Source organism: Blennius ocellaris, assembly GCF_963422515.1.
Source record: "Blennius ocellaris genome assembly, chromosome: 11".
NCBI classification, from domain to species: Eukaryota; Metazoa; Chordata; class Actinopteri; order Blenniiformes; family Blenniidae; genus Blennius; species Blennius ocellaris.
The window spans coordinates 27,379,185-27,392,715 of NC_137660.1; the positions used below are offsets into that span (position 1 = coordinate 27,379,185).

The 13,531-nt window shown below is 45.1% G+C and overlaps 1 protein-coding gene across 2 annotated transcripts in view; it reads left to right on the top strand.

The window, feature by feature from the left end:
- Positions 1-13,531, top strand: part of osbpl5 (oxysterol binding protein-like 5) — a 53,046-nt gene that overhangs the window by 39,083 nt on the left and 432 nt on the right. For both annotated transcript variants that reach the window (XM_080505494.1, XM_080505495.1), the window contains 13 exons: positions 3,069-3,276; positions 3,375-3,559; positions 3,659-3,740; positions 4,830-4,928; positions 5,035-5,131; positions 6,119-6,217; positions 7,097-7,194; positions 7,898-7,987; positions 8,741-8,877; positions 9,578-9,757; positions 9,837-9,966; positions 11,665-11,779; positions 11,865-11,967. In XM_080505494.1, coding sequence (XP_080361620.1) covers positions 3,069-3,276; positions 3,375-3,559; positions 3,659-3,740; positions 4,830-4,928; positions 5,035-5,131; positions 6,119-6,217; positions 7,097-7,194; positions 7,898-7,987; positions 8,741-8,877; positions 9,578-9,757; positions 9,837-9,966; positions 11,665-11,779; positions 11,865-11,967 — 1,623 coding nt within the window. The remainder of the gene's footprint in view (positions 1-3,068; positions 3,277-3,374; positions 3,560-3,658; positions 3,741-4,829; positions 4,929-5,034; positions 5,132-6,118; positions 6,218-7,096; positions 7,195-7,897; positions 7,988-8,740; positions 8,878-9,577; positions 9,758-9,836; positions 9,967-11,664; positions 11,780-11,864; positions 11,968-13,531) is intronic.

Below are 13,531 nucleotides of genomic sequence, written 5' to 3' on the forward strand. Positions count from 1 at the left end.
AGATGGAGCGCAATATGAGCCATACACCGCCCAGAAAGAGACGGTGGCAACGCAGCCATTGCAAACTCTGCGCGTGCACACACACACACACACACACACACACACTTACTCACACACACACACACACACGCGCTCTGGCACACAGACAGAAATATGCAGGCGCACATTCAGGAAGCAGGTGTGTCGAAGCCGAAGGAAGCAAACTGCACCTTTATGGCCTGTCAGTGAAAAGATTTAGAGACACGGTAGAAAAGGAGAAACTGCAGCGGTGGTGGTGGTGTTTTATTTTTTATTTTTTAGTGGGGGGGGGGGTGATTTTCTGGCAACTGTGGTGCAGAAGAAGACTTTTCCTCAGTGCTTGTATGTCTTTAAGGTAAGGAAACGTGTCGCCTCATCCAGGGCGTGTTTGGATTAATAACTGACACTTGGTGTTGCTCGTAGGAATGCGATCATTCAGGTCTCTCTCTCTCTCTCTATCTCTCGCTCTCTCTATCTCTATCTCGCTCGCTCGCTCGCTATCTAACCTTCAGGCTTCCATTGTTGCTTTTGAAAAGAAAGAAGGTGTCGTTAACCGTGACCATATCCAGTGTGTTTCTAAAAGCATCTGGAACATGACGAACGTCGCCCACTTGGGGAAATAAGATAATGTTTGTTTGCAGTTAGAACCTGCTCGTCTACATTCTGAGGTTGTTTTTTTTGTTTTTTGTTTTTTGTTTTTTATTGATCAAATGTCTGACGTGTAAAAAGCTTTATGATGTTTCCCCTTCAGAGCCCCGAGCCATCGAAACCTCGCCTTCCCCCTCTGGACACTTTCACTTCTTGGTTTTTTTTTTACACGCTGACGAGTACAGTTTCCTCCGTTTGTCTTTCTTTAGTCAGATCTGGGTGTGAAATGACAATTCAGCAGACGTCCCAGTTTGAAGTGGGACTATATAACTCTATAAGCGGTGTGTGTATTGCGCAATCCTAATTGCATCAGCTTGCTTCATATTTACTCTTAATAACTCCGGATCTAATGGAAGACGTTTATACAGAAGCGATTTTTTTTGACAGTTGTCTCCGGTTTTGGTCGGTCGGCCCTCCGTTGGACACCCCGTCTCCGTCTCCGTCTCCGTCGTCCTGGCCGTCGTCCGGGCTTCGGGATTGTCGCGCCGCCAAAGTGGTCGAGATTAGAGCGAGTCGGCGGAGCAGCCAAGGCCGCCGTCGCCTCGTCGCCGGAGCGATAAAACATCCTCCAGTGGGCGTTTGATAGATGCGTCTTATTCCAGTCGTCCTCCTCTGCAGACTTTTCACTGTGAAATCCTCCAGAAATGCTGGTTTTCATTTTCTATGGCAAGTCGTCGGTCCGGAACAGAGGAAGTGATACGCTGTGGGTCAGAAGACGTTTTACACAGATCTCCATATTCTTATAGTGGATTGCAATTATTATGTATTCATGTCCTTCCTTTTTTTTTTTTTTTTTTTTTTTTAAACCTTGTGCTTTTTTATTTGTAACTGTTTTGTTATGTGTCTGTACCCACAGTTCTTTTGATATAGTTTGATTGGTCGACTTCTCAAGCATCGCGGTCCTCATGTTTGTGGAGCAAAGTCCAGTGCTGGAAGTGGCCGTTGACAACAGAGAGACAATGGGGGGGGGTTTCCAGGTTTCCAGGTTTCCAGGTTTGCTTTTATAGCAGGACATAGACGGCTGTAGTGCAGTTCCCATTATTTCGGATATTTTCAATGGTTATTTATTTCAGACATGCAGAACAGGACCGCTTGGGGGAGTTGCACTTTTACCCACAAGTCTCGATTGCTATTGTGATGATGTTGCAATATTTGTTAAAAAAAACCCGACCTGCAATTCATATTTAAAATGGGTATTATCTTTCCGTTATATTTCATGGAAAAACAGCTACTTTTCTTCTCTTTCTGTCTTGTTGTATTCATGAGCGATGAAAAGCTGGGCTATGAGGAGTCTAGTTATCTGTTCTAATACCACTTTTTTAATCACTTTTAAGTTCCTTACTGGTTTCTCTCTCCGGAAGTAAGAACAGAGCAGGTCCTAGGGACATTTCCGTGCAGGGAGAAGCGCTGGAGGATGGAACATGGCGGTGTGGCCCAGTGTTTACACCTTTTCAAAATGAAAAGGCAGAACTTTTGTTGCATTGTGGGGGATAAGAGAGGAGTTCTCATGTGCTCGCAAGAGTTTTCACTCTTCCCTGCATCGCCTGGATCAAACCTGACCAGTGTGGACTTCAGATGCCACTGAAGGGCTTCACGTTGTGGGAGATTGTCTTTTTAAAAAAATTTTTTAGATGATCTCACTAATGAAGCTCTTCGTCATGTAACATTAGCAGGACAAATAAAACTCTCTCAACTTGACTTGACTCAATTTTCCGGAGCCACCCGGCAGTTTAATTACCTGCAATTTGTCTTTTTGCGTTCATTTAAAAACAAGACGGCCGATCGTCATTCCACCGTTTATGGTCGCCTCCGTTTGTTTTGTTTTTATTATCTGTTTGGTCAGGAGTGTCAAACATGTGGCCCGGGGGCCAGAAGCGGCCCACCAGACGATCTAATCCGGCCGCAATGTGATTTTATTTTAAAGTATAAATATGGAAACTTGACAGAGGCTGATCTAAAAACACTCGATCGGCAAAAATGACATTCAAAACCGCCCTTAGTCAGAATTTGACTCCCGACATTAATGCATCTGTGGAGGTCACATGACACGACGCCTTTCACAATAAAACAATGAGTCCAACTTATGTGAAGTGATACTTTAGACAAGTAAACTCAAAACAATTTCCAGATGATGACAAATTGTTTTAATCCTGAATACGATATCCAGATACAGGCGACTGAGGATTGTTTTTTTTTGCAAATATAATAATATCTGATTTCCTTTTAATATGTACATTTCAGAGTAGACTGGCAAATTCTTGCAAAAGGATCAAAAGAAGGAAAGACTTTGCATTTGTCCATGTCTGCAGTTTAACATGTGATGTTTGACTTGTTGGCCCTCCAGAGGTCAGATCAGGTTGGATGTGGCCCCTCGACTAAAATGAGTGTGACGCCCCTGTCAGGTTGAACGACACGGCGCTCCTGGACCACATGGAGCACGACGGCTTCTCGGACAAGTCGGAGCGCGAGGCCCAGGACGACTGGGACACCACGGCCAACGAGAACGGCGGGCGGCTGACGGAGGAGAGCGACATGGACCAATGGGACGACCTGTCCCCGGGGCCCCGGGCCACGGCCTACGTGGAGCAGGGCCCCGAGGACATGGCTGAGGTGGGTCATCAACGACGAGTCGGCGTTCTTCCATAAAGCCTTTAGATTGACCCCCCGTCCTCCCGTCCCCCCCCCCCCGGCTGTGCGTCTTCCTCCAGGCCGGAGAGGCGTCTCAGGTGGAGACGGTCTCCGAGGAGAACAAAGGGCTGATCTGGGGTCTGCTGAAGCAGCTGAGGCCGGGGATGGACCTGTCCAAGGTGGTGCTGCCGACCTTCATCCTGGAGCCGCGCTCCTTCCTGGACAAGCTGTCGGACTACTACTACCACGCCGACCTCCTCTCACAGTCAGTCTCCTCCTCCGCCCTCCGACTCGGTGACGTTTTTTCAGTGTTTCAAATTAAAAGCTCTTCCACCTCGGTTCCCCCCCCCCCCCCCCCCCGCAGAGCCGTGCAGGAAGAGAGCGCGTACGGTCGCATCAAGCAGGTGCTGAGGTGGTACCTGTCTGGGTTCTACAAGAAGCCCAAGGTAAAGACGTCCTCAAACATTCTTCTTTTTTAGATTCACCTGTGATTGACCTCGATTGCAACGCCTGCTGTTTGGATGAACGTGATTATCAGTGTTTTTCAACCTTTTTTGAGCCAAGACACACTTTTTTTGTTTGGAAAAATCTGGAGGCACCCCACCACCTGAAAATGTTAAAATGTGAAACTCTGTAGCCTCTATTAACAATATAAACAGGAATCAAATAAATACAGAAACAAAGTCCTTTTTTTGAATAGTGCCTCCCTCAGTGTGAAACCTGGACCTGATGGATGAAGAGCTGAGATCCTGGTTCACATTCTTCCTTTTCAAAAACTTCTCCATCACTGTCACTGACACAGTACTTTGATTCAAGATGGTAGCAGGAGGTGGAGATTAACCACACTGACGTCTGTCAGTTTCGATTTCACCCGCAAAGTTCTGTGCTGCCTCGTGAAGAGTATTTATACATGATTACTCTGCAACACACTACTCTCGCAGCTGACAGCGGCTGTGAGAGCAAATGATTTCTAGAAAATAATGTGAAATTGGGTAATTTCCCACGGCATACCTGACTAGATCTCATGGAAACACCAGTGTGGTTGAAAAACACTGGTCTACATGACAACATCAACTCCAACGTGAAATATTATCTCAACGGCTTCTTTTACAAGATTTTAAGCGTTTCGCTACGTCACCGTTGAGCCTTTAACCAGCACCATCAATAGTTCATTTACTCGTCTGTTCAGAGTCTCTGCAGTAAATCTGTCGACTGAAGCTTCCCTCTTGTTTCATGGGTTTTTTTGGGGGGGGGATTTATCTCCTCCGTGTCTGAGGAGAGTCAAAACGGCCATCATGAACCAGCAGATAGTGTCTCCAGATTAATCTGAGCTGACTCAGCAATTTTCTTTTGAAGCCGGGTTCTTTTTTGGGCTCCAGATGTATCGAGAGGAATCTGATAACTCCTTGAATTTAATTTCGATTGTGGTCGATGAAGATCGCCTGGTCGTTTTATCTCGGATCCATCCGACCCAGGAAGTAGTGAGTATTTCCTCATACTAACCCAGGTTTTTTTTTTTGTGCATATTTTCCCAGGGTCTTAAAAAGCCTTACAATCCGATCTTGGGGGAGACGTTTCGCTGCTGCTGGCTTCATCCCGAGACCGACAGCTGCACCTTCTACATCGCCGAGCAGGTGATAAATCAACCCCCCCCCTAACACAGAGCGCAATGTCGCAAATGTAATAAAAAAAAAAAAAAAGTGCCGACGGGTCTCAGACGCCTTCTTGTTCCCCCGCCAGGTGTCCCACCATCCGCCCATCTCTGCCTTTCACGTCTGCAACCGGAAGGACGGCTTCTCCATCAACGGGAGCATCCTGGCCAAGTCCAAGTTCTACGGTGAGCCGCGGGCCGCTCGCCCTCGCCTCTCTGTTCGCAGACGTCGACTGGGGGCCCAATCCCAATTCTCTTTTGTACCCCTCCACCTACCCCTTAGCCCTCCACCTACCCCTTAGCCCTCCGCCTACCCCTTAGCCCTCCGCCTACCCCTTAGCCCTCCGCCTACCCCTTAGCCCTCCGCCTACCCCTTAGCCCTCCGCCTCCCCCTTAGCCCTCCACCTACCCCTTAGCCCTCCGCCTACCCCTTAGCCACCTCCAAAACGAGGGCAAAGGCAGTTTCAGCCCTTAGATTTGGGACCCCCCTCCGCCTCTCGCCCCGTCTCACAGTTATGACATCATAACCCGGCGCCGTTACATCAGCAGAGCTGAGCCACGGATGTTTGTTGATTTTCCAGCAGGAGCGTCGTCACGCCGTCCCAAATTCAACGTGTTGCAGCAGCTTGGCTGCTTTGTTTCGTTTTCCGCCTTTCCCCCACCAAGGAGAAGAAATAGACGGAGATGTGGATTACTTCAGTTTTTTTGCGCCGTATTTGGACTTCAGAAATATTTCCTCATTCACCATGTGAAAGCGGAGGAGCTTCCTTGTTTGCTCGGGGGTCCCTGTTTTCGAAACACCCATATTAGAAGACTTTGGAACTCTACAGTGTAATAATAAAATGTTATAAACACGGGCTCTACCAAACAAATACACACAGAAGCTACGTACGGCAGCGCTACTGCCGTTCTTACTGGTATAAAACACAACAGGTTTATAGAACTTTAGAAGCGTCTATATATGTGAAATGCAAGTCCTTCGGCGCCATGTCCTCCTACCCCTCTGTTTAAAGTGTGCATCTGTAGAAGCTCCGTTTAGAGGGGTGAATAGTCCTTCCCCTCACCCCTCAGACCCTCATGAACGCACATTTCAAAGGGGTAGGGGTAAGATGAAGGGCTAAGGGGGAGAATTGAGACGCAGCCTTGGATTCACACCTCTGCTGCTCTCGCCAGGAAACTCTCTCTCCGCCATCCTGGACGGAAAAGCCCGGCTGCTGTTCCTGAGCAGGGACGAGGAGTACGTCATCACCATGCCCTACGCGCACTGCAAAGGTAATGCAGCCCTTTTTTTTTCTTTTTTCGAGTCCTTTCACTGAAGTGGGCGTCGCCGCAGGGACCTATTTAGTAGCTAATTCACCTTCACGGCTCCCTTTCAACACTGTCAAGTCGATTTGCGATTTTAATTTCATGTTTGGGTGATAAACGCAGGTTAGGAAATGTAATTGTACACGAATTAAATGGTAATGAGATTAAAAGGCTCACGCTTAAAGGACAAAAGACACAAAAAACAAATCTGTTCTTCAAAAGACTGAGCAGCATGAGGGGACATCATCACGAGAACAGGATGTACTTTCAATCCTCCCATCATATTTTCCTTTTATCCCAGTGAAGATACATTTTGTACCAGAAAATCGATCCGGTTGCTAAACGGCCTTTCAGGACAGAAGCGCTACCTTCGGCAACGCAGGGTTGAAATATGCAAGCTCATCGCTCTGCCCAAGGAAATGAAATAATCTTTTTACTTCCCATAAATCATCAGTCCTGAGAGAAACGTAGATTAAAAAACGAATGTGCTTTTTCCTCACTCGGGTCAAGTTCGGATTTTTTTTTTTTTTTTTTTAACGAGGGGTAGAAAAGAGGGGCAGTGGAGTGGAAAGAGGCAAAGCTTGTGTTTGCGGGTTTGAATCCTTACTGCTACCGAGAGATGGGTCATATTTCACTGTAAAATTAATCATATATCGCAAGACTTGTATTGTAATGACAGATTTGTCATATCTAGTTACCCATGTCTAGTTATCTTGACTTTATGATGTAATTACTTATTGGTCTTCAGCCCCTCAGTGAAGTGAGTTTGACCAAATGATTCACTTATTGTAATTTATACTCGTGACTGTACACGAGCACCTGATCCCCCCCGTCGTCCCCCCGTAGGTATCGTCTATGGGACGATGACTCTGGAGCTGGGAGGGAAAATAACCATCGAGTGTGAGAAAACCAAATGCCTCACGGAGCTGGAGTTCAAGCTGAAGGTGCGTTTCGCTCCAGCGCAACAGCGTGTCGACGAGAAACCCTCTTTTCTTTGTGATTATTATTATTAAAAAGAACATTTTTGAATACAGTACAGTCATTCCAATGTGCTTTTATAGAGAAAATAGAAAAGCCCAACATATCCACATGAGCAAGCAGGTTTGTTTGTGACACTGGAAAGGAAAAAACAGATTCAGAGGTGGCGCCATTCTGCTGACCGGTTGGGGTGAAAGGATAGAAGAGAGGATAAGAAAGACGGAGAGATAGACTTGGTGGGGAGATGCATACAATACCCTTGTTAGGGCTACATATATATATATATATGTATATATATATATATGTAGCACTAACGTCATGAGATTAAACCAGCCTGCGCAGTTCTATCTAGACAGTAACATCACTATCTAGCAAGAGTAAAATTAGCAGGTAGGCCAAAAAACAACAACAACGAAACAAAAAAGCAAAACAAGCACAACAATGATAACAAACACAAAAACAAAAGGGACACAAAACAAAGAGCAAAAAAACACGATTTTGACAATTGAAAGAGCGAATAGCAGAAAATAAGACAAATCGGCAGCAAATCTCATCAGTGAGGAGTGGAAGTGTGTGTGTGGATGTGAATGGAACTGATGAGAAGCCGTCTTTACCTGGAAGCTTGAACTGTGGCGCCCCTACCCCCCCACCACCCCCCCTCCCCCACAGCCTTTCCTCGGAGGTTCCTGCTCGGTGAATCTCATCAGCGGCAAGATCTTCGTGGGAGAGGAGCTCCTGGCCACCGTGGACGGACACTGGGTGAGGCCTGACGTGGGTGCAGCGGAGGGTGGGAATCAGTCGGAGTTGGTAATTACGTGTTTTGTAGAAGCAGCGACACGAGGCCTCGATTGAGAAGATCAGCTCTGAAGAGATAAAAGACATAATTCTGCCAGTACTCTGAAGTACCGATTCACGGAAAATTAAACCGTGCAGTGCCTCGGCACCGAAACGCAGCCTTGTGACCGAGGGAGTGGAGGAGTTGGCGATTTTCCGAGCCGGACTTGAACGCAGCATCTCAGAGTGTAATGATGTCAGTCGGAAGGTGGAGCATCGCGAAGGGAAATACTTGTGATCTGAGGAAGCTCCGGGTTTAGCGATAGATTTTTGTTAAGGCTGAAGAGTGCCCAATTTGACAGCCTCGGATCTACCGTCACAGATCTATAGAGCTCTACCATCAGGGGAAAGGATTAGGAATATGTGGAGATGGATTTTTATTTGTTATAATTTGGGTTTTCATGTTGAAGATGTTTGTGAAAGTACTGCGATGCTACAATATAAACAGCTGGACGTTGTTCCATATTGAGAAATAAATGTTGAATTGGAAAAAAAAAAAAAATGTATTAAGCGAATTACCATTTATTACCACATAAATGCACAAAAGCACCGGAAATTTGCATCGTTATCAACCATATCGGTTCAAATGTGAAAGGTACCCATCCCTAATTTTTATTTCTTATTTTGGGGGGGGGGGGGTTGTACTGAATATTTATTTTTCGTCTGTGGAAAATGCAGGACGGTGAGGTGTTTATCCACGAGAAGCGCTCCGGCCTGCAGGAAACACTGTGGAACCCCAGCGCCGACATCCGCGGCGCTCGCCTCAAGAGACGAGTGGTGCAGGGCGACCAGCAGGGGGAGTTCGAGTCCGAGAGGTGAGTCAACAACCTGGGCGGTTCATTTCAATTAATCCAGTTATAACCTGTTTACTGAAATGTTGAAACTGGGATTATTGTCTCTTTTTTTTTATGACAAAATTCATTGAAATCGATTAATGATTTTTTTTTTTTTTTTTTTTTTTTTGACTTTGGCTGATAGTTTTTTGGGATTTTCAATTAAAGATAACCTTTTTTTTTCTTAATGACAAAATTCATTGAAATCGATTAATGATTGTGTTTTTGTTTTGTTTTTTTGACTTTGGCTGATAGTTTTTTGGGATTTTCAATTAAAGATCAACTTTTTTTTCTTCTTAATGACAAAATTCATTGAAATCAATTAATGATTTTTTTTTTTTTTTTACTTTGGCTGATAGTTTATTGGGATTTTCAATTAAAGATAAACCTTTTTTTCTTAATGTCAAAATTCATTGAAATCGATTGATTGTTTTTTGGGGATTTTCAATTAAAGATAAACTTCTTTTTTTTTTCTTAATGACAAAATTCATTGAAATCAATTAATGATGATTTTTTTTTATTTTATTTTTTACTTTGGCTGATAGTTTATTGGGATTGTTTTACTTTTTTATATTTTATTGCACCTGCATGCACCGAACAAACTTTCTGAAACACCCGACAGCCCAAAACCACCAACGTTGCTTTGCGTGTGCTCTCTAATTTGCGTCCCCCTCACACGCAGACTGTGGCGGCACGTGACCAGCGCCATCATGGACCGGGACCAGGTCCGGGCCACGCAGGAGAAGTTTGTCCTGGAGGAGGCGCAGAGGAAAGAGGCCAGGGAGCGGGGGGAGAAGCCCTGGGCGCCGCGGCTCTTCCAGCAGGACGCCGTCACCTCCGAGTGGACCTACAAGCACATGGAGTACGAGTGACCCTAACCTCCCCCTCCCCCACGCCGCCAAGCAGGTTCTCACCAGGTTTCTCCTCCGTTGTCTTGGCAGAACGCGGCCGTGGGACCCCGAGTTCTGCCGGGGGCAGTTCGAGAAGGACGGCGTGATCCAGACGCAGGAGAGACGCCAGCGGCGGCACAACGGCCTCTCCTACAGCCACAGCTGGGCCGGACAGCAGAAGGTCCGGCGCCTCAACATTTACAAAATATGAAAGCTCGCAGTTTTAAAAAAATTGGTGAACGTTTGAAAAAAAAAAATCCATATAGAGAGACTTAGACTTTCTTTATTGTCATCACACAGTGAGCAACTGGCAAGCAAATATCGTTGCTTAGCAACCGGTAAAAAAGACATTTAAAAAAAACTAACGTATTTAAATATATTTAAAAAAAAAGTAGTGCAAACAGTCAAACGTTTAAAATAAGGTGCATATGAACGATAAATAAAAGAGCAGGATGGGAAATGGGATCGAGTAAAATTGAATAATTGCACAGTGTGATATTGCACGTTATTAAAAAATGTAGAGGACAAGTGCGGCAGCTCTTTAAGACTAACATGGAGTCGCTCGCTCAAAATTTGGCGACGTGGAAAAAGTGTGAATTTCTTTCCTCGGGTCCCATTCAAAGAAATTTAGCATTTTTTTTACGTTTTGTTGGGAAACCGTTATCTTATCTGAATAGAAACACACAATTCCCCATGATTCCACACGTAACGATATGCTTTTTTTGTGTACGTACTGCAAACTAGTCAGTCGACAAAAAATAAGAAACATAATAATAATAATAATAATACAAAACAAAACAAAAACATGCGGCGTTCCTGGGATGGTAATATTTGTGCGACGCCTCTTAAAGATGTTAAAACATTCATATGTGTCCAAACGTTCACATCTAAAAGAGTCGAACTTCAATTGATGGAAATAAATTAAATAATTCTAATAAAGTCAAATAGAATTAATTAAACCAGCTGGGGGAAAAAACTACTAAATCTATTTAAACTAAAGTAGGTGAAAATAAATCAAAATAGTTATTTAGAATAGAAGGATATTAGGATTAGAATCATGTTGACGATGTTAAAGCGAATAAAAGAAAAGACAAAAATAGAAAAATAAGCAAACAAATTAAACTGAAAAAATTAAGTCAAATAAAAACAATTCAAATGAAATGCAGTAAAACTAAATAAGCGAAGTAAAAGAAAAATCTAATCGGTTGAAAAAATATATAAAATATATCTACGTATAAATAAAATGAAAAAATTATCTTAAAGAGACAGGCACAAATAATTCATGTTTATGTTATTTAGAGGTACGGAACGCGGCAGAGCTTCTGACTGATCGATGTTAAATATGAATTAATGTGCGTTTAGATAGATAGATAGATAGATAATTACTTTATTCATCCCCGAAGGAAAATCTTCTTGTTGCAGCAATCTGGTACCGACGAATATTATAAAATACAATAGAATAGAAATAGAAGTAAAAAATAAAAATATAAAAATATCTGGGTATAAGACATAAAGTAAAACACAGAATGGAACATGGGCACTTAGAAATAAGCAGGAGATCAAAGCAAGATAAATAAATAAGGTGCAGTGGCAGAGCCATTAGAAGTAGGCATTATATAATAATAATAACAATAATACAGCAATAGTGTATAATACTACTAATAATGGTAGCAATAATATAACAATAAGTTTATGTCTGAAGGGTGAGAGACGTCCAGCGAAATCGCATTACTTGCACCTTTTCCGCTCCCACTTGATGCCCACTGCGGCTTTATTTCAAATATTTAGCATCTTTAGCTTCTTTAGCATCTTGAGCTTCTTTAGCATCTTTAGCACCCAGGTTGCGGTTCCTGCAGCGACGCCTCTGCTTTGCTCGCAGGCGGAGGTGAACGGGAAGCACAGGAAGGCGAGCAGCCAGCCGTCCAGCTGCAGCCAGAACACGGAGAGCAGCAGCAGCACGCCGGAGCCGACCCACGAGTCCTCCGACAACGAAGGTACGTGTTTTTTGCGCTCGCGCTCGCTCTCCCGACGACCCCCCGCGGCGCGGCGCCGTCTCACGCTTGTCCGTCCTCGCCGCAGGGTTCTCCAGCCAGTGTGCCCGGTGCAGTAAGGAGGTGAAGGACATCGCACAGATAGAGGCGTCCGTCACGTCCATACAGAAGACGCAGCAGGACATCCAGAGGTAAACGTGACGAGGAAAAGTTTGTTTATTTCATCCATTTATCATTTGTTTGGTTTGGTGCTTTTATTTTCTTAATTTGAAAGAGCACAAGGCAGGACAATGTTGTCTTCTGTCCTCCGGGTTTGTCGTCTGAACCGTCGCCTGTGGACAATAACAAACTACACTGTCCGTCTCCCACAATGCACTTGTCGTTTAAAGTGGCAGGACAAGCATTTTAACAACATAGAGCCAAATAAAATAATGTTTAGGGATTATTTTTAGTGAAGATCAGCTCATTCGTTTTTGAGGTATATTGGTGGACGGTAGGAAAATGAACGCGGGTGGTTTTATGAGGGACGTCTGCTAACGTCCTACTATGAGGGACGTCTGCTAACGCCCCACTATGAGGGACTTCTGCTAATGTCCCGCTATGAGGGACGTCTGCTATAAGGGATGTCTGCTAACGTCCCGCTATGAGGGACGTCTGCTAACGTCCCGCTATGAGGGACGTCTGCTATAAGGGATGTCTGCTAACGTCCCGCTATGAGGGACGTCTGCTAACGTCCCGCTATGAGGGACGTCTGCTATAAGGGATGTCTGCTAACGTCCCGCTATGAGGGACGTCTGCTATAAGGGATGTCTGCTAACGTCCCGCTATGAGGGACGTCTGCTAACGTCCCGCTATGAGGGACGTCTGCTATAAGGGATGTCTGCTAACGTCCCGCTATGAGGGACGTCTGCTAACGTCCCGCTTTGAGGGACGTCAGCTATAAGGGATGTCTGCTCACGTCCCGCTATGAGGGACATCTCCTACGAGAGACGTCTGCTAATGTCCTTCTATGAGGGACGTCTGCTAAGAAGGACGTCTGCTAACGTCCCGCTATAAGGGACATCTGCTATCAGGGACGTCTGCTAACGTCCCGCTATGAGGGGACATCTTCTATGAGGGACGTCTGCTAATGTCCTTCTATGAGGGACGTCTGCTAACGTCCCGCTATGAGGGACATCTCCTATGAGAGATGTCTGCTAATGTCCTACTATTTTGGACGTCTGCTATGAGGGACGTCTGCTAACGTCCCGCTATGAGGGACATCTCCTATGAGGGACGTCTGCTAATGTCCTTCTATGAGGGACGTCTGCTAACGTCCCGCTATGAGGGACATCTCCTATGAGAGATGTCTGCTAATGTCCTACTATTTTGGACGTCTACTATGAGGGACGTCTGCTAACGTCCCGCTATGAGGGACATCTCCTATGAGAGATGTCTGCTAATGTCCTACTATTTTGGACGTCTACTATGAGGGACGTCTGCTAACGTCCCACTACGTTGGGACGTCTGCCTGGACACATTGACGTCAGTCTCCGTCCCCCCTCTGGTTCAGAGTCTCGCTGGTTCGGGTCCTCAGGAGACGCCAGGCGGACGTTTGAGGGACGAAAATGTTATTTAAAGGCCTTTTTTTTTTTTCTTTTTTTTTTTTCAAAGCCGGTCTGAGTCCAGTGTCTCTGAATGTGTTTGAGACGTCTCAGTGTGAATGTTGGACATGTTGGACCAACAGCCAGGAGAAGCAAAGAAAGAAAGACATAA